Source organism: Lotus japonicus, chromosome 5 (genome assembly GCF_012489685.1).
Source record: "Lotus japonicus ecotype B-129 chromosome 5, LjGifu_v1.2".
NCBI classification, from domain to species: domain Eukaryota; kingdom Viridiplantae; phylum Streptophyta; class Magnoliopsida; order Fabales; family Fabaceae; genus Lotus; species Lotus japonicus.
In genome coordinates, this window is record NC_080045.1 from 52,145,759 (window position 1) to 52,170,448 (window position 24,690).

Sequence of the window (24,690 nt, forward strand, 5' to 3'; positions counted from 1 at the left end):
ATAGATAGGGACTACACATTGGGCGGCTGCAAAAAGCACAATATTCGCCTGCCACAGTAAGTACCAAGCACGTGATTGTTGACCCTTTTTTCCACCTCACATTATTGAGTTGCCAGAAAGGTGGGTGGGTCCAATTTAATTGTTATAAACACTCTGAACCCATTTGTCACCATTTGTTCATTGCACTGCTAGGTTCATACACAGATATACACTCATCCTTCCCATTTGCTTCATCTACCACTAAGATCCAAAGTGCTCAACCATGTCTGCTAAGGGGCACAGATTTTACGTTGTGTATCGTGGAAGAAACCCTGGTATTTACAATTCCTGGGATGAAGCCAAAGAAGAAGTGCTTTGTTTCAAAAACAATAAGCATGAAAGTTTTCCCACTCTAAGACAAGCTCAGGCAGCCTTAGATGCTTACTCTTCAAGTGCAGATTCAAGCCAGACCTCAAAGGATAACCAGTTTGGACAAAGTCATACCTCACATCATGTTGGTGCTCATGCCAGGTCTGGCTACGACTTCATCAGCCCTACACCGGTCCAAACACCGTGCAAAATGAGTTACGTAGCATGATGATCCCATATTAGTCTCTAATGTATTGAGTTTTTCTATTATTTCTGACTAGCCACCATTTACTGATGTACAGATGAAGATATGAATTGTCAAGCCTCGCAAGGAAAGTCAAAGGGGACGCAGGGTGATGAACCTGTCCTTACATTTAGCATGCAACAATGGTTGGTGGAAGCCTGCAAGGTACTGGGCATTGAAACACCTGAGTTTTATCCATATCCCCCAAAGATTTTGAACGACACACCACACCATAGTTATATGTTTTATTTGCGTTCACCAAAGATAGAGGGCACACCAGTTGAAGTTGGACCTTATGAGACTTCTCCTTACCATGCAATGGAACAAGTCTCCCTAAAGTGGCTAACAAGGTTGGAGACATCTTATAATCTAGGTATTCTGGACTACAACCACCATAAGCTTAAGTTGAAGAATGAAAGAATTCAATGCCTTGAGGTTGAAAACTTTGACCTGGAAATGGAAAATTCAAGCCTAAGACAACAGAATTTGGACTTGAGAGGTATGTTGGAGCATCCTTGAAGTAATGAGGTTTATGTGCGTTATAGAAGTCCCAGAGTTGAAGTGAAGTCCCAGAGTTGAAGAAGGATTAACTTGCCTTGTTAATTGTGTTTAGGTTTAGTTTTTTTATTTTGTAGTTAGTTAGTTTGAATCATGTATGACTTCATGAATTGGAACCTATCTAATATGTACCAAATTATGATGCAACTGGTCGTGTAATGCATGCATTGCAGTAGTGTTATTATCAGGTCTTGACTAGTCTTACATTCTTCATACCTTTGCTGACTGGGTGGATACCCGTGTTATTTTACATGAGCTTCAAATAAACTTTAAACTAATGTCTAAGTGTAAATGTCACTTCCTAGACTGACGGGTTAGGCTACAGAGGTGCAAGAGAAGATCCTAAAGATCTTCATTGTCATAATGGTTATCCTCATATCATTTTTTAGAACCATCTCAGAAGCTCTTGTCCTTCCTTGTGCGTTGAAGATGGCAAGGTATGTTCTGATTAATAATATAATTTCGTTGCTTATTGAGATTTACATACATGATTTTGTAACAAACAAGGGGTTTTTTCTCAGAGGTCACCAACATGGAACCAGTGGAACGAGAGAGTTTATGGATGTTGAAGCTGAAGAAGCTGCTGCAAGGAACCCAGAGGCTGAAACAGAGGAACAAATAGAAGCTGATGCTCAGGCTGAAATGCATGACCTGCGAGAGATGGTATCATTCTTCAAACTTCAATCCCTTCTAGCACCAACTGACATGTTCAACAACCTTTATGTTCACTTCAAACTTGATTCCATGACCTGTAACTCACCCATTTTTTGCCAGTTGAATAATGTTGGGAGAAAAGATTTCCTTGAGGGTTTATTCACCCTCCTGAAGGCGTTGAATAGTCTGATTGGTTACATGAAGGTAAGAACTAATGTGGAAAACTACTCAGAATACTAACATTTTGGTGTCTACAACTCATGCTAAGCTTGGTTTTTGCCCACAGGCGATGAATAGGCACGTGGGAAGGATTGATGACGAAATAGCCAACAACTCAAAGGTTCTACAATCTCTTGATGTCAAACTAAGCAGCTTGCTTAAAAACGCCATAGTCGACAAAGATGGCATAAAGGCTTCACCCAACGTATTTCAGGGGAGCTGTTCACAACACACAAGTGTTGCTGGGTTTGACTCTGAGACACCGATTGCTGCTTTTCCTCGATTTGCATCAAAACTACAACCCAGAGATGCAAACACTATATGTGATGTGAAAAAGAAGCTAGACATGTGCGTGGACCTGACATTGTCTGACGGCGATGATGCAAATGTTAAGCAAACACCTATCCAGGGTCTGAATATGAGTGCTGCAAAACCTTCAAAATCTGGCAGCCAAAAAACTAAAACTTGTGTCAAGAAACCCACGACAACAAAACTCTTGTCATGTGGAAAAGGTTTGTTAAAGTCACTGGAGGTTGATTTTGACGTGTCTGATTCAGATAATGAGGATTGTATAATTGTTGAATCACCCACGCAAACAAGGAAAAGGACTTCTGGTGTTAATGAAACACCCAACAAGGAAGCACCTAATGAAGACAAGAAACAGGTTGTTCACTTATGTCAATACTAGGAAAGTTGATTTAATATGTTTACATGTGGTACTGCTTTTAGGTGTTTGTTGATTTTTTATGATGGCATTAATGGTGTTGTCCTCACATGGCATGGAAGAACAAAGGGAAAAATGTGGGCACCTCAAACACCCCAACATCCAGACCAACAAAGATAGGAAGGTCATCATACAAATAAGCAGACACGAAAAAATCTTCTAAGAAAATTGGTCTTACACTTCCAAATGTGACATCACAATGCTTGCAATTTCAAATGACCTTACACAATTCACATATGTCATGTGTGTGTTGACTACAATATGTACTAATCTTCAAGTTAACCTTTATTACTCACAGGGAATGGATACTAAGTTTCGAACAACCCCGGAGATGGGTTTAACAAGTACTGACCTGCGTTTATGTGCCTATGTCTTTCAGTTACATGGTGACCCAAGGTATAACTTAGTGCACAAACTCTTACAACAAGTATTTCATGCTTAGTTGAAAATATATTTACTCAAAGGTTTAGCAATGGAATGTTACAATCATGACACTTGCAGTGAAGAGTTATTGAAAATAGGGTCTTCCATAGGGACAAGAGAAATCTTTCTGAGTCTTTGCCCTGACCAAGTGATTGACAAGAAGGTTGGAAATACAATTTCCCTGATTTGTTGCGTGACATTCCCCAACTTTAATATGTACATATTAACAGTATTGTTCCTCAGGTTATTGAGCTCATGGCTGCAAAGCTTAGCCAGCTTGGATCTTGCCACCACAATTCGCTATAATACTTCTGTTTACTTACTGATATTTAAAGTCTCCCGTGTAAATTCTTATTCCCCGTTAATTACCCATACCTAATAGATATTCAATACCAGGATGCTGTATTAAAGGGGAAGATGGCAGAGGATCTCCTTCCTCAGTTTGCAACCAAATGGATGGCATCATTTCCCACTCTAAAATATGTAAGTTATACTTATAATTGGGCACCCTTTGTTTGAAATCAATGTGAGAAATAAGAACTTTTCGTCATTCATTGTACATATATATGTGCCTGTTATGGAGCCAAATGGTCACTGGTATTTAATGGTTGCATCCATGGATGAGACAATTGTGTACTTGGTTGACTCCTGCCTCAACTCACTTCAAACACATGCTAGGAAGAAATCTATAAGGGCAATTGTATGTAATTATAGTTATGATAGCTTCATCAAGATATACTATAGATGTCAAAGTATAATGTCCTTAACAGATTATTGTCATTAAACTTTTGTTAGGGCAAAGTCATTGGGCGCATGATGTTCTCATCATACTACCCTCATAACTACCTTAAAGGTCACTTTGAGCTTGGGACATGGGATATTGAAGAGGCAAGGTCTAGTAAGGACAACACTACCAGGTAATTGGGCACATATATTGTATTGTGTTTGTCTATTATTTCCACATATAATTCCTTGTATTACCCTTGGATTTGTAGCACTCAACACTCGGCCATATGCACGTTGGAGTGGATGCAAATGGATGATGTGTTCATGTCAAATTTGCTTCCTCGGGTAAATTTATATCATCATTTCATGTACTATTACACATGTGTTGTAAATATTCTGACCTCTTGGCAAAATTTACATTGCAGGTGGAGGACAAAGTTGTGAGAATGAAGGCTACCATGACCCTTATGAATGGGCCACACAATGAATTTCTGGAAATGGTTACTGGACAAGCAGAAAAACACTGGGCCAATGAAGTGGGTTATGAGGAGTAGTTGGATTGGCTACTCAATTTTGGGTATCACAAATTGGTGAAGAATACACTTTGGCTATGATGAGCTGTGGTACTCAAATCATTTTTTGTGCTTATGTAATGTGAAGTTTGAATTTTAGGAACAAGAAGTTAGTGTACAACACATGAGATGCTGTTCAAGACTTTGGCCCTTTTGCATGTACATTTAAGGCTTGGGGTCTATGCTGCGTATGAACATGTTAGATTCTAATTGATTATGTCTGTAATTCAAGAGGACCATCTTGATTTCTATGTTGTGTGTGTGGTTGTTATTTATACTCATTCGAATTAGTAACATATCCTTCGGAATTTGTATGTTGTGTGGTTGTCAAGTATTGTACTTAATAGGACTCGAAATTGTCATCCAAATGGGGTGCTCCAAATGCTATTCAAGTTCTTGGGTAACGTAAGAAGTAGTTATAGCTCCTTCACCATTTTTATTTCTCTGTTAACATTTGGTATCATATCCTTAGTAATGGAATATTTGAAATTGGTATCCAAATGCTATACAAGTTATTTGGTCACGTAAGAAGAACTGGAAGAAGCGCTTATTGATCCTTCACCTGTTCACCATATATAATCCTGTAATAAGATTTGGTATCATGTCCTGAGTATTGAAGGATTGCTTTGTTTCGTAATGATGAAATGTTGTCATATAGAAAACCCACAATATGTTCACATTTGAACCCATACAAAAACCCCACACAATTCTCTTGTGCCTTTGGCTCTATAGCACTCAACTCACCCATTTTGGACATGCTGACAATCAGTCCAACAAATAATGGGATCCTTTACGTCCACTAAGCATGGAAAATTTAAAAAGATCCTTTACGTCCACTAAGCATGAACAATTTAAAAAGAAATTGTCTGTTACAAATAGGTAGACAACTGCTACAACCATGATATATTAAACACTACAACATAAGCAAATATGTCCTGAATATTACAAATGGAACACACCTTACAAATAACATAGGCCAGTACTAAACTAATAACATAAAAATAATCGTAAATATTACAATGCAGTAAGGTAAGGAGACTACATTCACTTTGCTTCAACTACATAATAATAATTCTCCTCATGCACCCTTGACAAACCTGCAATAAATCAATACAATTATACTGGATGCAATGGAAATTATGTGCTCACAGACTTGATAATTATCAATTTATTTACCTCACCTTGCTATTGTTGACCACCTACAGCACCTCCTGATGGTTGAGTCTGTGAATCAAATGGGCCTGCCATTGTAGATTGTTTCTGGCGTTTGTTCTGGCTGTTCTGGGTGCAGGTAGTTGTAAGATCAAGTTTTGATCTAGTAGTACAACTCTATGTTTTGATGATTACAAGGTAACCTTTTGATATGAACAATTGTGGTACTCTAACGTGTTTTTCTGAGTGTGCTATTTACAGGCTCTGACCTCAACTCAATCTCACACAAATCAGAAGCACTGTGTATAAAGAGTGACCCAAGCAACGCTTTCGCATTCACCATGTTCAGTATGAACAGTGGAAAAGCTTCAGAAGTTCTGAAGCTATACAAACTCTGATGTGGACTCAGTCGCTAGAAGCTCTGAAGATCCAGAAGTTCTGATAATCAAGAAACACTGAAGGTTCAGATGTTCTGATGGTGTAGAAGACTCTGAAGATCCAGAAGCTGAATAGTGGAAACTCTGAAGTCCAGAAGCAAGAAACTCTGAAGGCCATGTTCTTCCCTCTGAGTTCAGAATCAGAAGATACAATGGTCAGAGGATCTGTGCTTTCCCTCTGACTCTGATCAACCGGCTTCACAAGTTCCAATATGAAGTATTCCCCTAATCAGAAGTCTCCTAGGTTAAAAGGTCAAGTCGCTATCCAAGTACAAAAGCAAGTGTACCTTCCTGACGACCTACCTAACGTTCTCAGCCACAGCAGAAGCTGGATTTTCCAGAACTGCCCTCCAACGGTAGCATTTCCCATGCAACGCTCAACCCTAATCCTTGGAGTATATATAAAGGCTGAAGATTGAAAGAAGCGGCGAAGAAACTAAGTAGAAGCAACATACACGCGCAAGACATATTCAAAATATTCTAAGCTTTCTTTCATCCTGAAATTCATTGTGTTTACTATAAGCTTTTTAGAAGCAATTTCTTTGTAAACAAGAACTTCATATACAGTTGTATAGTTTGCCTTTAGGAGATCAAGGTTGATCGGATCCTAGAGAAGACTAAGAGAGTGAATCTTAGTGTGAGCTAAGTCAGTGTAATTGTTAGTCACTTGTAGGTTTCAAGTGCAGTTGTAACTCTTACCTGATTAGTGGATTGCCTTCATTCTAAGAAGGAAGAAATCACCTTAACGGGTGGACTGGAGTAGCTTGAGTGATTTATCAAGTGAACCAGGATAAAATCCTTGTGTGCTTTTCTATCTCTTATCTTTAGCACTTAAGTTCTCGAAAGATTTGTCAAAATCTTTAAGGTGGAAGTTTTGTTCTGAAAACGTTATTCAAACCCCCCCTTTCTACCGTTTTTCATACCTTCAATTGGTATCAGAGCGCAAGTTCTGATTACCACACCTAACAGTGTTCAGTGATCCGGGCCGGTGTGAAAAACAATGGCTGCCACCACCAGTGAAACTCAAAGAGATGGTTACAAAGCAAAGCCTCCTATGTTCGATGGTCAAAGGTTCGAATATTGGAAAGATAGACTGGAAAGTTTCTTTCTGGGTTTCGATGCAGATCTCTGGGATATTATTGTGGATGGCTATGAGCGTCCAGTTGATGCAGATGGCAAGAAGATCCCAAGGTCAGAGATGACTGCAGATCAAAAGAAGCTGTACTCACAACATCACATAGCAAGAGCAATTCTTCTAAGTGCTATTTCCTATGAGGAGTACCAGAAGATTACAGATCGTGAGTTTGCTAAAGGCATTTTTGATTCTCTGAAGATGTCTCATGAAGGAAACAAGAAATTCAAAGAATCAAAGGCATTGTCTTTGATCCAAAAGTATGAATCCTTCATCATGGAGCCAAATGAGTCCATTGAAGAAATGTTCTCCAGATTTCAATTGCTTGTAGCTGGCATACGACCTCTCAACAAGAGCTACACAACAAAAGATCATGTCATAAGGGTCATCAGGTGTCTTCCTGAAAGCTGGATGCCTTTGGTGACTTCAATAGAGCTCACGAGAGACGTTGAGAATATGAGTTTAGAAGAACTCATCAGCATTTTGAAATGCCATGAGCTGAAACGCTCAGAGATGCAAGATCTGAGGAAAAAGTCCATAGCCTTGAAATCCAAATCTGAAAAGGCTAAGGTTGAGAAGTCAAAGGCTCTTCAAGCTGAAGAAGAAGAATCTGAAGAAGCATCAGAAGATTCTGATGAAGATGAGCTGACTGTGATCTCCAAGAGACTCAACCGCATCTGGAAGCACAGGCAGAGCAAGTTCAAAGGCTCTGGAAAGGCAAAAGGCAAGTATGAGTCCTCAGGCCAGAAGAAGTCTTCAATCAAGGAAGTCACATGTTTTGAGTGCAAAGAATCTGGGCACTACAAAAGTGATTGTCCAAAGTTGAAGAAAGACAAGAAGCCAAAGAAGCACTTCAAGACCAAGAAGAGTCTGATGGTGACATTCGATGAATCAGAGTCAGAGGATGTTGACTCTGATGGTGAAGTCCAAGGACTCATGGCCATTGTCAAAGACAAAGGAGCAGAGTCAAAGGAAGCTGTTGACTCTGACTCAGAATCAGAAGGAGATTCTAACTCAGACGATGAAAATGAGGTATTCGCTTCCTTCTCTACCTCTGAACTGAAACATGCTTTGTCTGATATCATGGATAAGTATAACTCTTTATTGTCTAAGCATAAAAAGTTGAAAAAGAACTTATCTGCTGTCTCTAAGACTCCTTCTGAACATGAGAAAATTATTTCTGATTTGAAAAATGAAAATCATGCTTTGGTAAATTCTAACTCTGTGCTTAAGAACCAGATTGCTAAGTTAGAAGAAATTGTTGCCTGTGATGCCTCTGATTGTAGAAATGAATCTAAGTATGAAAAGTCTTTTCAAAGATTCCTAGCTAAAAGCGTGGATAGAAGCTTGATGGCTTCAATGATCTATGGCGTAAGCAGAAATGGAATGCATGGCATTGGCTATTCTAAACCAATTAGAAATGAGCCTTCTGTGTCTAAAGCTAAATCCTTGTATGAATGCTTTGTTCCCTCTGGTACCATATTGCCTGATCCTGTACCTGCTAAAGTTGCTAAACATCCTCTTAAAAAGGGATCTTTCTCTATGACTAAATATCATGCAAGTATTCCTTTAAAATATTATGTTGAGACACCCAAGGTGATCAGAACCTCTGGGGTAACTAACAAAAGAGGACCCAGAAAGTGGGTACCTAAGGACAAGATCATCTATGTTGCAGATATCCTTGATAGCTCCACTGAAACACCAATCATGGTATCTGGACAGTGGATGCTCGCGTCACATGACGGGAGAAAAGCGTATGTTCCGAGAGCTGAAACTTAAGCCTGGAGGCGAAGTTGGCTTCGGAGGAAATGAAAAGGGTAAAATTGTTGGTACTGGTACTATTTGTGTAGATAGTAGTCCATGCATTGATAATGTTTTATTGGTAGACGGTTTAACACATAACTTATTGTCTATAAGTCAATTAGCTGACAAGGGTTATGATGTTATATTCAATCAAAAGTCCTGCCGGGCTGTAAGTCAGATCGATGGCTCTGTTCTGTTTAACAGCAAGAGGAAGAACAACATTTATAAGATCAGATTATCTGAGTTGGAGGCTCAGAATGTGAAGTGCCTTCTGTCTGTTAATGAAGAGCAGTGGGTATGGCATAGACGGTTAGGGCATGCCAGTATGAGAAAGATTTCTCAGCTGAGCAAGCTAAACCTTGTCAGGGGCTTACCCAATCTGAAGTTCGCTTCAGACGCTCTTTGTGAAGCATGTCAGAAAGGCAAATTCACAAAAGTCCCTTTCAAGGCAAAGAATGTTGTCTCAACCTCAAGGCCGTTGGAACTTCTGCATATCGACCTGTTTGGACCAGTGAAAACTGAGTCTATAGGTGGCAAGAGATATGGGATGGTTATCGTTGATGACTATAGCCGCTGGACATGGGTAAAGTTTCTAACCCGCAAGGATGAGTCTCATGCTGTGTTCTCTACCTTCATTGCTCAAGTGCAAAACGAGAAGGCTTGTAGGATTGTGCGTGTCAGAAGTGACCATGGTGGAGAGTTTGAGAATGACAAGTTTGAGAGTCTGTTTGATTCCTATGGAATTGCACATGATTTCTCTTGTCCCAGAACTCCTCAACAAAATGGTGTTGTTGAGAGGAAGAACAGAACTCTTCAGGAGATGGCTTGGACCATGCTCCAAGAAACCGGCATGGCTAAGCACTTTTGGGCAGAGGCAGTAAATACAGCATGTTACATTCAGAACAGAATCTCTGTGAGACCAATTCTGAATAAGACTCCTTATGAATGGTGGAAGAACATAAAACCCAACATTTCTTATTTTCATCCTTTTGGCTGTGTTTGTTATGTTCTCAATACTAAGGATAGATTGCATAAATTTGATGCTAAGTCTTCTAAGTGTCTATTACTTGGTTATTCTGATAGATCTAAAGGTTTTAGATTTTATAATACTGATGCTAAGACTATTGAAGAATCTATTCATGTTAGATTTGATGATAAGCTTGACTCTGACCAGTCAAAGCTAGTTGAAAAGTTTGCAGATTTAAGCATTAATGTTTCTGACAAAGGCAAAGCTCCAGAGGAAGTTGAGCCAGAGGAAGATGAACCAGAGGAAGAAGCTGGTCCCTCTAACTCACAAACTCTGAAGAAGAGCAGAATCACTGCAGCTCACCCTAAGGAATTGATTCTGGGCAACAAAGATGAACCAGTCAGAACCAGATCTGCCTTCAGACCCTCTGAAGAGACCTTGCTGAGTCTGAAAGGATTGGTGTCCTTAATTGAACCCAAGTCCATAGATGAAGCTCTTCAGGACAAGGATTGGATTCTGGCCATGGAAGAAGAACTGAATCAATTCTCCAAGAACGATGTTTGGAGCTTAGTGAAGAAGCCTGAGAGTGTCCATGTTATTGGAACGAAATGGGTATTCAGAAACAAGCTAAATGAGAAAGGAGAAGTAGTCAGAAACAAGGCAAGGCTAGTTGCTCAAGGCTACAGCCAGCAGGAAGGAATAGACTACACTGAAACATTTGCTCCGGTAGCAAGACTGGAGGCAATTAGACTGTTGATCTCCTTCTCAGTAAATCACAACATAGTTCTACATCAGATGGACGTAAAGAGTGCCTTCCTAAATGGTTATATCTCAGAGGAAGTCTATGTTCATCAACCCCCAGGTTTTGAAGATGAAAAGAAACCAGACCATGTGTTCAAATTGAAGAAATCACTCTACGGTCTGAAGCAAGCTCCCAGAGCATGGTATGAGAGACTTAGCTCATTCCTTCTGGAGAATGAGTTTGTAAGGGGTAAAGTAGATACAACTCTTTTTTGCAAGACTTATAAAGATGATATCTTAATTGTGCAAATTTATGTTGATGATATTATATTTGGTTCTGCTAATCAATCTCTATGCAAAGAATTTTCTGAGATGATGCAGGCTGAATTTGAGATGAGTATGATGGGAGAATTAAAGTACTTTCTGGGAATACAAGTTGATCAAACACCAGAAGGAACATATATCCATCAGAGCAAGTACACTAAAGAACTTCTGAAGAAGTTCAATATGCTGGAATCTACAGTGGCCAAGACTCCAATGCATCCTACATGCATTATGGAGAAAGAAGATAAAAGTGGTAAAGTATGTCAGAAGCTCTATCGTGGAATGATAGGTTCACTTCTATACTTAACTGCATCTAGGCCAGACATATTATTTAGTGTTCACTTATGTGCTCGTTTCCAATCAGATCCAAGGGAAACCCACTTAACTGCTGTTAAGAGGATCCTAAGGTATCTGAAAGGCACCACTAACCTTGGCTTGATGTATAAGAAAACATCAGAGTATAAGCTTTCAGGTTATTGTGATGCTGATTATGCTGGAGATAGAACAGAGAGAAAAAGTACTTCTGGAAATTGTCAATTTCTGGGAAGCAATCTAGTCTCATGGGCAAGCAAGAGGCAATCAACCATTGCACTATCAACTGCAGAGGCAGAATATATCTCAGCAGCAATATGCAGCACTCAGATGCTCTGGATGAAACATCAGCTGGAGGATTATCAGATCCTTGAGAGCAATATCCCAATTTATTGTGATAACACTGCTGCAATCTCGTTGAGCAAGAATCCTATCTTGCATTCAAGGGAAAAGCACATTGAGGTAAAGTATCACTTCATTAGAGATTATGTGCATAAGGGCGTACTTCTTCTGAAGTTTGTTGATACTGACCATCAATGGGCAGATATCTTTACAAAGCCCTTAGCAGAGGATAGATTTAATTTTATTCTGAAAAATCTAAACATGGACTTTTGTCCAGAGTGAAGATGGATCAGAACCTCTGACTATGATACTTCTTGATCAGAAGATGTCTAGTCCAGAAGGTAACTCAATCAGAGTGTGTGTGCCCACTGGTACTGACTCTGAAGCTGAGACAACAACACGTGTGTCAGAATTTCTGATGCATAATTCCTTGTGCCCGTGTGACAGTCTGTTATGATTGCGTGTAGATATGCTTATCTCCTGTGTGTGATTGTGTATTTTACTGTTACTATCTATCTTTAATTTTCAACCATTGATCTTACAGTGCTTTTTGAATCAACAACGGTTATTTGATAAAACCCACTATACACACACGTTCTCGTTCACTTCCGGTTTTCACTCTCGCACTCTCTGCTTTTCAAAACCGCCTCTTTCTTGATTTCTCTCTCGATCTCTCTTCATCCTTCAAACTTCATCTTCTACCTCAAACCTTCAACCTCTTCAAAATGGTGAGACAAACCAGAAGATCTACTGCAGATGCACCTCAGTTCCCTCACATGGAAGTTGGTTTGGCAACGGGTCAAAGGGGCTCTGAGAACCCGACACAAGAACAAGTTCAAGTTCAAGAGCAGATTGTTCCTATTGCAGAACGGGGCTGTGCCGTTCACTGCGTATTTGCTCCTGAGGAACTCCAAGTCCTGGCAGAATGGAGATTCAACCTCGATAACTTGGCTGCAAATGGGTATGATCTTCGTCCTGAAGTCCAAGCTCAAGGTTGGGGAAACTATTTCAATCGACTTCGAGGACCGGTGTATGAGAAATTGGTAAAGGAATTCTGGAAGCACGCAGACTGCGATGACACTCAGGTGGTCTCTCACATTCTTGGCAGGAAGATCATTATCACTGAGAAGTCATTCGTGAATCTGCTAGGAGCAGAAACTGCTTATGGGTATCGGTTCCAACTGACGGAATCCAAGCTGAAACCCATCACCAAAGACAAAGTCAACAAGGCCCTGTACACCACCTTCAAACCGGGCAAGACGAGTTACAAGGTGATGGATCTTCACCCCAAACTCAGAATCTGGCACAAGATCCTGCTCAACTGCATCAATCAGAGACCGAAGGGCAGTTCCCCAGATTACATCAACTTCAACCAGAAGGCGATGCTGTTCTTCATCCAAGATCAGGAGAAGATCTGCCTTCCCTACTTCCTGTTCTCCTACTTGAAGGAATGCATCCGGAAGTCTCGCACCACCGCCTCCATCAAGTCTGCAATCAAATACATCCCTTTTGGGAGGCTGCTCTCAGACTTTCTCATTGAAAGCAACTTGGTGCAAGATTTGATCGATGCTGGTTGCACAGAGGATTTGAGCACAATTGTCAGTGATGTCTTCACTGCAAACTCCTTGAAGAAGATGGGCTTAATCCAGAAGAAGATTGCTCCTGCTCATGAAGACTCATCTTCTGAGATCAGAGGAAGAAGAATGCCTCTGAATGACTACCCTCTGTGGACTCAAGCAGACCATCCTGAAGCCATCAGATGCTATGTTGAAGACCTCAGGGCTCAAGGATTCGAGATTGACCTTGATGATTTCATCAGCAGACTACCGCCAGCTCCAGAGTTTCCTTCTCCTCCAAAGAAGAAAGCTCAGAGGAAGATGGTTCTGGAAGAATCCTCTGAAGAATCTGATGTCCCTCTGGTCAAGAAGACAAAGAGAAAGCCTGATGATGGTGATGATGATGATAGTGAGGATGGTCCTCCAAAGAAGAAGCAGAAGAAGGTCAGAATCGTGGTGAAGCCTACTCGGGTGGAACCAGCTGCTGCAGTGGTCAGAAGGACTGAACCTCCTGCCAGAGTGACTCGATCATCAGCACATTCAAGTAAGCCTGCACTTGCTTCTGATGATGATTTGAATTTATTTGATGCACTCCCTATTTCTGCCTTGCTTCAACACTCCTCAAATCCCCTCACTCCTATTCCTGAATCCCAGCCAGCCGAACAAACCACCTCTCCACCACATTCCCCAAGATCTTCCTTCTTTCAACCTTCTCCTACTGAAGCACCTCTCTGGAATTTGCTTCAGAACCCAACCTCTAGGTCAGAAGAACCAACATCTCTCCTTACCATTCCGTACGACCCATTATCTTCTGAACCAATCGTCCAAGACCAACCCGAGCCCAACCAAACAGAACCACAACCCAGAACGTCTGATCACTCTGCTCTCAGAGCATCAGCACGTCCTGCTGCCAGAACCACGGATACAGACTCTTCAACAGCCTTCACACCTGTATCCTTCCCAACCAATGTTATTGACTCTCCTCCCTCCAATACCTCTGAATCAATTAGAAAATTCATGGAGGTTAGAAAAGAAAAGGTATCTGCCTTGGAAGAGTATTACCTTACCTGTCCAAGCCCTAGGAGATATCCTGGCCCTAAACCTGAACGTCTAGTTGACCCAGATGAACCTATCTTGGCCAATCCTATCCAAGAGGCAGACCCCTTAGTTCAACAAGCTCACCCTGTCCCTGACCAACAAGAGCCCATTCAACCAGACCCTGAACCTGAACAATCAGTGTCTAACCAATCCTCGGTTAGATCACCTCACCCTCTGGTTGAAACTTCAGACCCTCACCTTGGAACCTCTGAACCCAATGCTCCCATGATTAACATTGGTTCTCCACAAGGTGCCTCTGAAGCCCATAGCAGCAATCACCCAGCCTCTCCTGAACCCAACCTCTCCATAATTCCCTATACTCACCTTCAACCCACATCTCTCTCTGAGTGCATCAATATCTTCTATCATGAAGCCTCTTTGAGGCTCCGCAATGTGCACGGTCAGACTGATCTCAGTGAGAATGCTGAAAATGTGGCTGATGAGTGGAACAATCTGAGCACTTGGCTAGTGGCTCAAGTTCCAATTATGATGCAGCTCCTGCATGCAGAGGGCAGTCAGAGCATTGAGGCTGCAAAGCAAAGGCTTGCTAGGAGGGTGGCTCTTCACGAACTCGAACAGAGAAATAAGCTTCTTGAAGCTATTGAAGAAGCCCAGAGAAAGAAAGAACAAGCAGACGAAGCTGCACGTGAAGCAGCAGCTCAGGCTGAACAAGCCAGACTTGAGGCAGAGCGTCTTGAAGCTGAGGCAGAGGCAGAGCGACTTGCACCAGTTGTGTTTACTCCTGCTGCTTCTGCTTCCATTCCAGAACCTCAAGCTGCTCAGAATGTTCCTTCCAGCTCTACTCAGACAAGCTCATCCAGACTCGACATCATGGAACAACGTCTTGACACTCATGAATCCATGCTGATTGAGATGAAGCACATGATGATGGAACTTCTGAGACGCACTGACAAACCTTAGTTTTTAGGATCTCTTCTTTTTCTTCTTTTTCGTTAACTTTGTTTTCCTTTTGTTAAACTCTGTTTCTTTTTATTTATTTATTCTCTTTTGTTCGTTTGTGATTATATATGCATATATATCTATATACTTATGTCACATATGTTTGCAAAAGTCTTTTTTATTCATTGTTCTATGTTTACATCATATTTCTTTACATCATATAATCTAGAATGGAGGATCCCTCCTCATTCTTCTGCACTCCTGGCGCTGCTCTGACCTATCCTTCTCCAGACGCTCCAGTACATGCTGGATGTTGTTGAGTCTGACCTTTAGCTCATCTTTCTCCAGAATCTCTTCTGAAGTCCTGAGCTTCTTTTCCAAGATTTCTTTTTCTTCCAGCAGCTTGAGTTCAAGCCGGCTGAGTTCTTGCACCTCCTCCACGAAGGCAAGAAATTCCTTCAGGTCTCTCTCCAACTCTGGACGCAGGTCCTCTTCCAGCAGTGTCCGTGTCAGCTCCGCGATGGTAGTTGCACCCTCTGGATGCCTGATGTTCAGGAACAAGTCCTCTTCAAAGGCCTTCTTCCTCAGCTCTTCTAGTGCTACGTTGTATGATGCCATTTTTTTTCTTACTGAAAATTATTCGAGGTGTGAAGCTTACCTTTCTCTCCAACGCTTTTTATAGGCTTCACTTTCTCTCTGAAAGTTAATGCTATTACAGTTTCTCGAGGTTAAGTTCTTGGTAACTGACCCTTCTATTTACTCACTTGACCGGTGGTAAACGTTCATCCCTTGCATTAACTCTTCTATTTATTTTCGCCTAACTCTGATTCTTACATCGTTTTCATTTTCTTTAAACTTAGACCTTCTCTAAGGGGGAGTACCTTGTACTTCAAGCTAAGTTTTTCACACCCCAAGCTTTTTGCTTATGACAAAAAGGGGGAGTAAACCCAGTTTTTGATGTGTAAGATGTGTTAGTGTGATTTATTTTTCTTTTGGAGAATTTAAGAGTTCCACCTTCATGACCATAGATGTGTCACTGGGCAAATACAAGGAATACATTTCACTTCTTCTGAAGTGATTCTAAGTTGACTCTGATACCCAAGACTCTGATACCTTGTCCATGACTCTGATCACTTATGCGCTCTGATTATTCGTTTTTCATCTATGTCATAAGCTTCTCACTCTGAACTCTTATATTTTTTTAGCTCAGAATCTAGACTTTACTAACGTTTTCATCAAGTATTAGATTCAGGGGGAGCTAAGCTCAGAATCAAGCAGTGACTTGAATTCAGAATGAGCAAGATAAACTATTCACATCAGGATAAGTATTATTCTATATCTCTAAACTCTGAGTGAATTCAGTTTAATGTTTAAGAATTGTTCATCAAAAATCTTAGTTTTGTCATCATCAAAAAGGGGGAGATTGTAAGATCAAGTTTTGATCTAGTAGTACAACTCTATGTTTTGATGATTACAAGTTAACCTTTTGATATGAACAATTGTGGTACTCTAACGTGTTTTTCTGAGTGTGCTATTTACAGGCTCTGACCTCAACTCAATCTCACACAAATCAGAAGCACTGTGTATAAAGAGTGACCCAAGCAACGCTTTCGCATTCATCATGTTCAGTATGAACAGTGGAAAAGCTTCAGAAGTTCTGAAGCTATACAAACTCTGATGTGGACTCAGTCGCTAGAAGCTCTGAAGATCCAGAAGTTCTGATAACCAAGAAACACTGAAGGTTCAGATGTTCTGATGGTGTAGAAGACTCTGAAGATCCAGAAGCTGAATAGTGGAAACTCTGAAGTCCAGAAGCAAGAAACTCTGAAGGCCATGTTCTTCCCTCTGAGTTCAGAATCAGAAGATACAATGGTCAGAGGATCTGTGCTTTCCCTCTGACTCTGATCAACCAGCTTCACAAGTTCCAATATGAAGTATTCCCCTGATCAGAAGTCTCCTAGGTTAAAAGGTCAAGTCGCTATCCAAGTACAAAAGCAAGTGTACCTTCCTGACGACCTACCTAACGTTCTCAGCCACAGCAGAAGCTGGATTTTCCAGAACTGCCCTCCAACGGTAGCATTTCCCATGCAACGCTCAACCCTAATCCTTGGAGTATATATAAAGGCTGAAGATTGAAAGAAGCGGCGAAGAAACTAAGTAGAAGCAACATACACGCGCAAGACATATTCAAAATATTCTAAGCTTTCTTTCATCCTGAAATTCATTGTGTTTACTATAAGCTTTTTAGAAGCAATTTCTTTGTAAACAAGAACTTCATATACAGTTGTATAGTTTGCCTTTAGGAGATCAAGGTTGATCGGATCCTAGAGAAGACTAAGAGAGTGAATCTTAGTGTGAGCTAAGTCAGTGTAATTGTTAGTCACTTGTAGGTTTCAAGTGCAGTTGTAACTCTTACCTGATTAGTGGATTGCCTTCATTCTAAGAAGGAAGAAATCACCTTAACGGGTGGACTGGAGTAGCTTGAGTGATTTATCAAGTGAACCAGGATAAAATCCTTGTGTGCTTTTCTATCTCTTATCTTTAGCACTTAAGTTCTTGAAAGATTTGTCAAAATCTTTAAGGTGGAAGTTTTGTTCTGAAAACGTTATTCAAACCCCCCCTTTCTACCGTTTTTCATACCTTCAGTAGTTTTGTTGTGCCCTTCCATCTTACAAACAGTGCACTTTCTTTTGGCCTTGTTTCCACTCCCACCCGGGGTTCCACCACCTCCTTTGCTCCTAATAACATTAGGATTTTTTACATTGTCAAACGCATCATTTGGGGTGTCACCGTTATCATCGCATGCTCCCTTGGCAGCAATATTTTTTGTCTTCAGTTTCTCTACATGCTTCGCCATTACATCCACCGTATCCAAATAGTCCTCCATAGATTCACAGCCCAAGTTAAACATTTCTCTGCTTCTCATGACCAAGGAACCCAACCTAGCCAAAACTGTTGACTCCCAGAATTTGAAGGCCGATTCACCGTTCACTTTCATACATTCTTTTGCTGCCTTATTCCACCTTGGCAATAATAGAGAATCTGGTATGACGTCAATGTCAAGATGCACCAGCAGACCAATTATGTGATCACAGGGAAGCCCAAAAGTCTCCATCCGCTGACAAGAACATCTAAACGTAGACAGCTTTTCGTCATGAGCCACATGCCACAGCTTACCCGGTTTAGGATACTTATACAGCGAGTATATGACACATGATGACGTCTCCTTTATCGCTGCTACCTTCATTACGCTTCCACTATGTAGCCAGGGTCGAAATTTGAGGAAAACAGTCCTAGTGTATACATTGGCAGCACATCGTTCCAACCCTCGTACGTTTGTCTGCAATGTAGCATCTCCAACCACTGACTTATAGTCTGCATCAACTTCTCTCCAACGCATGTAATCCACATAGCGCTCAAAATACTGCACAAATTCAAGTAAGTTGTTCCTGGAACGCACAATGCGACCAATTTGGGAATGCATACCTTCGCAGCGTGATGTAGTTCGGCAACCAGAAAAGAACTTTCCCCGCATTAAAGAAGTAGCCCACATGTGCCTCTTCTCATACAATCCTTGCACCCATGCATTGTCATGAAGATTAAGCTCGCTAACCAATTCAAACCATTTTTTTTTTAAATTGGCTAACGCTAAGGTTTCCCAACATGCATCTTTTAAAACCTTTCACAAAATTAGTATCCCCAATATTTCTTTGAGCATTTTGTAAGAGATGCCACGCACACAACCGATGATGAACTTTAGGTAATATTCGAGTAATTGCATTTCGCATTGCAGGGGCACCATAGGTGATGACTGCAGTAGGTTCTTTACCCTTCATTGCTGCCATAAATTGCTCAAGGACCCAAACATAGCTTTCCTCCTTTTCATTTGTCAAAACTGTTGTCCCAAACACTATAGTCTAACAATGATGGTTCACTCCCACTAAGACAACAATGGGACAACCATATTTATTCTTCCGGTATGTAGCATCAAATGCAAGAACTTCACCAAACACCTGGAAGTCCATTCGGCTAATCCCGTCAGCCCAAAACAATTGTTTTAAATTCCCCTTCTCATCAACATGGTGTGACCAATACATCCTAGGATCACCGAAAGCAAGTCCCTTCAGATACACCAAAACAGCCTTCGGATCACAATGCTCCTTCTGTTTTTGCTTTGTCATTTGATTAAACATGTCTACCTTCAAAAAATTAGTTTTATCAAAACCACCAGATTGGTCAGCAATCAGATTGTAGATGCCTGTGGTGCTAATTCCAGCTTTTCGCATACTATTCATCTCCACTATATCGCCTACTTTTAACTTACGATGTGCTGGTAACATTGAAGATTGATTTCCCTGTAACATTGCATGATTGTGAACATCCACAAATCTTGACACCTGCCACCGACCACTTTTAGCCAACAACCGGACCCTCATTCTTGCACTACATCCACACCATGTCTCTACTTTAGTTTCACGTTTACGATTTTGCCTCTTTCTGTTTTTCTCTTCACGAAAACCTTCCTTGTGACACACAAAGTCTTGCCTGATAATTACATATTTCTTGTTTCTCAAAATCTTGCTTCTTCTTATTGAGAAACCCTTCACTCTAGCATAAAAGTTGTAAAACTCATACGCTACTTGCCGATCAATAAAATGATACTTCAAAAACTCTGTCTCGTTCTAAGAATCCCACAAAATATTGGCAGCATTATCCATACTATTCAGACCAACACCTTCACCCACTTCATCCTCACCAATTGAGTCTGTTGTGCTACGTGTCGGTGATGAAAGAATTCCAGCAACACCACTGCTTTTTCCTTCACCGTTGCATGAAACCCTAGACCATCAAACCAAGTCAGAACTCATATTGGACACTAAGGTTGCAAGGATGACCTCTTATTTCATTTCAGACAAAAAACCACATCATATTTATTACAGCAAAGAGCAAAAAAAAATTACCTTCATCTGAACACCAACTAGGAATTTGTGAGTCTTCCATCAATTCGTGCAATCCAGCAGGAAAATGTCACTGTCTATTCAAACAATTTATGAGGGAAAGAAACACAGTCTTTCAAAAGCAAAATACTGACCGTTTTTTAACTGGGTAAATCGTTTCAATGAAGTCAAACCCAAATCTCTAATTATAATTACACACATGAATCCTTAAATTGTGCACACAGACATCAATGAACGAATTTTTTCAATTACCTCTAACCAAGACTACAAAAATGCTCAACTAATGCTAGTTATGATTATGCACCCAGAGTAATAAATACTTAAATCCATTTAATGAACTCAAACCCTAAACTAAAAACATACTCAAACCAAAGAATGCACACTGACATAAATACCCAAATCCTTTCAATGATCTAAACCCTAAATGCCCCTCAACCAAAACCAAATACATATCATCAATACGAATACGATGTCAACTAAATCTGCAATTCCAATTTCAACTAACCTGTGACTGAGATCGGAAAGGATAACATAACACAACAGATCAGAATAGATGTCGTACGAAACAGAAAACGTCCAGGAGAAGAGTAGACGAGGGGATGACTGTGGATGGAAACGTCGGAGAGCAACACCAACCGGTAATGGAAAGAAAAGTTCGACGACAAAACTCGGGTAAGGGTTGGAGCCAGTGTATCAATGTCGACGGAGAAGGAAATGTCGACGAAGTAGGGATTTAATGTCAGCTAATTTAATTCAATTCACCTATGGGGATTTATTTGACCTAAGGGGATTTAATTGCGTTTGGGGACAACAATTTTGGGTATTTACTAAGCCCTCATTTGCAAAATACTCAAAACTCCACCACCCAACCCACTAACCTGTAAAATCCGGTCAAATTGAGTGGTCCACCGGTGGACTAGTTTATAACTTCCCCACCCTAGTGGGCACCGCAACTTTGCTCCAAATTTTCTTTCTAGATAAACTTTTCTCTTCCAAATTTAATGATTAAAAAATAAATAAAAAACAAATAAAAAGATAACTGGATTTACAAGAAACTTTTTAGAGTTGCTGGGTTGGAGTAAAAAGTGAGCAGAGTTGATTAAAGTGGTTTAAATGACCTGACATTACCAAAATTTAAATTGGATAATGATGGTCTTAGGTCTAAAACAGAGCTGGTTTAATTTTCTGGTTAAAGAGAGGTCGCACTCTCCATCAGCTATGAAATGTATAAACACTCTCTCAAAACCCTATTTCTCTCACGCAAGTCACATACCTTGGTTCGCTTCATCTTCTCAAAACCCTATTCCTCTCTCTCTCTCTCTCTCTCTCTCTCTCTCAGGTAATTCAAACCCTGTTTCCTCTTTCTCCATTTCCTTTCTCACAACTCTCTCTCTATCTCTCATTTTCTTTACTGTTACTTTATTTCATGATTCAATTTTTGATTTAATCATTCTGAATTCACTGTGTCGCGTATCTTCTCGTTTCATTCAAAAGTTCAAATTAGGTCTAATCATCTTTTCTTGAATTCTGCCATTGCTGCTGAGGAGGAGTTACGACTCCCCTCCCTAACAGAAGGATTTTACTGCTGGCTTGATCAGAACCAAAGAGGGGGTATGGAAACAAACCTGTCTTTGTTGATGTTTGAAAAATTATTTTGTTTAAATGATGTGCGACTCAGTTTCTATATTGTTCAGCTCTATTTACACGTAACAACTCCTTGCCATTATATCAGCCTCATTTGTGCTAATAGCTTGTGAAAACTTACTACAATCCTTTATTATAAAAAGCTTTTTTGATCCGTTATAATATGAAAATGTATATAGAAACATAAGGTTGCGTTTGGATGAGGGATTGTAAAAATCCAAGGGATTTCAAATTCTAGGGAATTTTCAATTGATTCAATTGAATTCCCTTGTAAAATTCTTTGTTTGGGTAATATAATTTAATTTCCTTCATTTACTTTTTTTATCTTAATATAATCGGCCGAAAACCCGAAAAGTCGGCCGAAAACCCTAAAATCAGCCCGACTCTCAAAAATCGACACAAAAACTAAAAAATGGCTGAAAAACCAAAAATCGGCCGAAAACCCGAAAGTCAGCTGAAAACCCTAAAAATCGGCAGAAAACTAAAAAGTCGACACAAAACCCTAAAAAGCGGCCAAAACCTCTAAAATGGCCAGAAAACTCTAAAAATAGGTCAAAAACGTGAATTGGTTTTAAGATTGATTTCTTAACTGTGATATGTTCTATTTTCAGGAGCCAGGACAACTCTGAACATTGCACCTCTTCCATCACCATTATCTACTAGTATTGATGTTGCTAATACTGTGTTTTAAGATAGCTAGCTATTGGAAGAAAATTTTGTGAATAGCTTTTGGGTGGTCCTATATGAGGAAAGAAACTTTTTGTGAATAGCTAGCTCTTGTTTAACTTTTGCAACTCAATTTGAGTTCAATTCTAGTAAGACATCTAATCTAATATAATATAATTTGAGTGTTTTCAAAATCTTGCGTGTCATCAATAAAGAGCTACCACAATTTGAGGAACATGTGTCAAGCTATTCTAATTCATGAAATTATACACTAAACCTATCTATTTGAAAATTATACACTAAACCTATATTTGAAAATTTAAAATAGAAAGTAAAGAAAAAAATAACAACCATTTGAAACTGAATTGGAGCTTAATCGGATACATTCTAAGAATGATTATTGTCAACTTTTTCTGAACGTGGCAATTTTCTTCAACTTGTGCGGTCAACATTTTGGATAACAATATTAGATTTTCGTTCAAAAATAACAATATTAGATTTTCTACCTGTAAATAAAAAAAAAACCTATACTATTTCAAAATTTCAAAATATCTTTTCTAGCTTCTTCTATTTTTATAAATAAATTCATACGCACCTCTTTAGAAAAATCACGCGCTGTCTTCTCGGACTACGAGGATGGCATGGACTGGGTTAATATGAAAAAAAAGATGCACGAATTGTGTTCTGAATGCTTTGGTCTACAAGATTCACTATGCAGAGGCACTCAAGGATGTATACAACACTGAAATAATATTTCAGTTTTGGGACAGAGGTGGAAACAGCGCTACGCATCGACTGGTGAAGTATGCATATGAACAAGGATTGGAGGGGCTCCAATTGCATGATTCCCCACCCAATGATCGTTTGTTTCTGAGGATCCTCGGTCAGGATGCTGAGTCCTAGTCTGAGGTATGTTTTTTTGAATTTCATTTCACATTGAGTGTTTTGTTGAATTGGTATGACTATGGGCATCTACATCCTTATTTAGAACCCCAGTTTTTTTTTCAAAGATGTTAGTGTTCATGTTGTAAATCAAGCTAGCTCTTGTTTAATTTTTGCAACTCAATTTGAGTTCAATTCTAGTACGACATCTAATCTAATCTAATCTAATATAATATAGTTTGAGTGTTTTCAAAGTTTTGCGTGTCATCAATAGAGAGCTTCCACAATTTGAGGAACATGTGTCAAGCTATTAATATTCATGAAATTATACACTAAACCTATCTATTTGAAAATTATACACTAAACCTATATTTGAAAATTGAAAATAGAAAGTAAAGAAAAAAATAACAACCATTTGAAACTGAATTTGAGCTTAATCTGATACATTCTAAGAATGATTTTTGTCAACTTTTTCTGAATGTGACAATTTTCTTCAACTTGTGCGGTTAACATTTTGGATAACAATATTAGATTTTCGTTCAAAAAAAACAATATTAGATTTTCCACCTGTAAATAAAAAAAACCTATACAATTTCAAAATATATTTTCTAGCTTCTTCTTTTTTTATAAATAAATTCATACGCACCTCTTCAAAAAAAAAATCACACGATGTCTTCTCGGACTACGAGGATGGCATGGACTGGGTTAATAGGAAAAAAAGATGCACGAATAGTGTTCTGAATGCTTTGGTCTACAAGATTCACTATGCGGAGGCCCTACTCAAGGATGTATACAACACTGAAATAATATTTCAGTTTTGGGACATAGGTGGAAACGGCGTTGCGCATCGACGGGTGAAGTACGCATATGACCAAGGATTGGAGGGGCTCCAGTTGTATGATTCCCCACCCAATGATCGTTTGCTTCTAAGGATCCTCGGTGAGGATGCTGAGTCCTAGTCCGAGGTATGTTTTTTTGAATTTCATTTCACATTTAGTGTTTTGTTGAATTGGTATGACTATGGACATCTACATCCTGATTTAGAACCCCAGTTTTTTTTTTTTTCAAAGATGTTAGTGTTCATGTTGTAGATCAAATCTGGTTTTAAGATTGGTTTCTTAACTGTGATATGTTCTATTTTCAGGTGGCAGGACAACTCTGAACATTGCACCTATTCCATCACCATTATCTACTAGTATTGATGTTGCTAATACTGTGTTTTAAGCTAGCTAGCTCTTGGAAGAAAATTTTGTTAATAGCTTTTGGGTGCTGCTATATGAGGAAAGAAACTTTTTGTGAATAGCTAGC

The 24,690-nt window shown here is 39.7% G+C and overlaps 2 protein-coding genes across 2 annotated transcripts; both read right to left on the reverse strand.

The window, feature by feature from the left end:
• Nucleotides 1-5,512: 5,512 nt before the first annotated feature.
• Nucleotides 5,513-19,068, reverse strand: LOC130719750 (protein FAR1-RELATED SEQUENCE 5-like). The gene is made up of 3 exons (XM_057570359.1): nucleotides 18,912-19,068; nucleotides 17,873-18,805; nucleotides 5,513-5,565 (listed from the first exon to the last, which is right to left on the reverse strand). Exons 1-3 carry the CDS (start codon nucleotides 19,066-19,068, stop codon nucleotides 5,513-5,515), a joined length of 1,143 nt encoding a protein of 380 aa, XP_057426342.1.
• An 81-nt stretch (nucleotides 19,069-19,149) lies between these two features.
• LOC130719751 (protein FAR1-RELATED SEQUENCE 5-like) lies at nucleotides 19,150-19,668 on the reverse strand. The gene has a single exon (XM_057570360.1). It carries the CDS (start codon nucleotides 19,666-19,668, stop codon nucleotides 19,150-19,152), a length of 519 nt encoding a protein of 172 aa, XP_057426343.1.
• Nucleotides 19,669-24,690: the final 5,022 nt, after the last annotated feature.

Bases quoted from the DNA above. Each gene is read 5' to 3' on its own strand.
- LOC130719751 (XM_057570360.1), bottom strand. From the start codon at position 19,668: ATGAGGGTCCGGTTGTTGGCTAAAAGTGGTCGGTGGCAGGTGTCAAGA.
- LOC130719750 (XM_057570359.1), bottom strand. From the start codon at position 19,068: ATGAAGGGTAAAGAACCTACTGCAGTCATCACCTATGGTGCCCCTGCA. The intron at 18,806-18,911 runs GTTTTAAAAGAT...CATGGGTGCAAG, and splicing joins GGATACTAATTTTGTGAAAG to GATTGTATGAGAAGAGGCAC. The intron at 5,566-17,872 runs GTATGAAAAACG...GATTTATTGCAG, and splicing joins GCACAACAAAACTACTGAAG to GTTTGTCAAGGGTGCATGAG.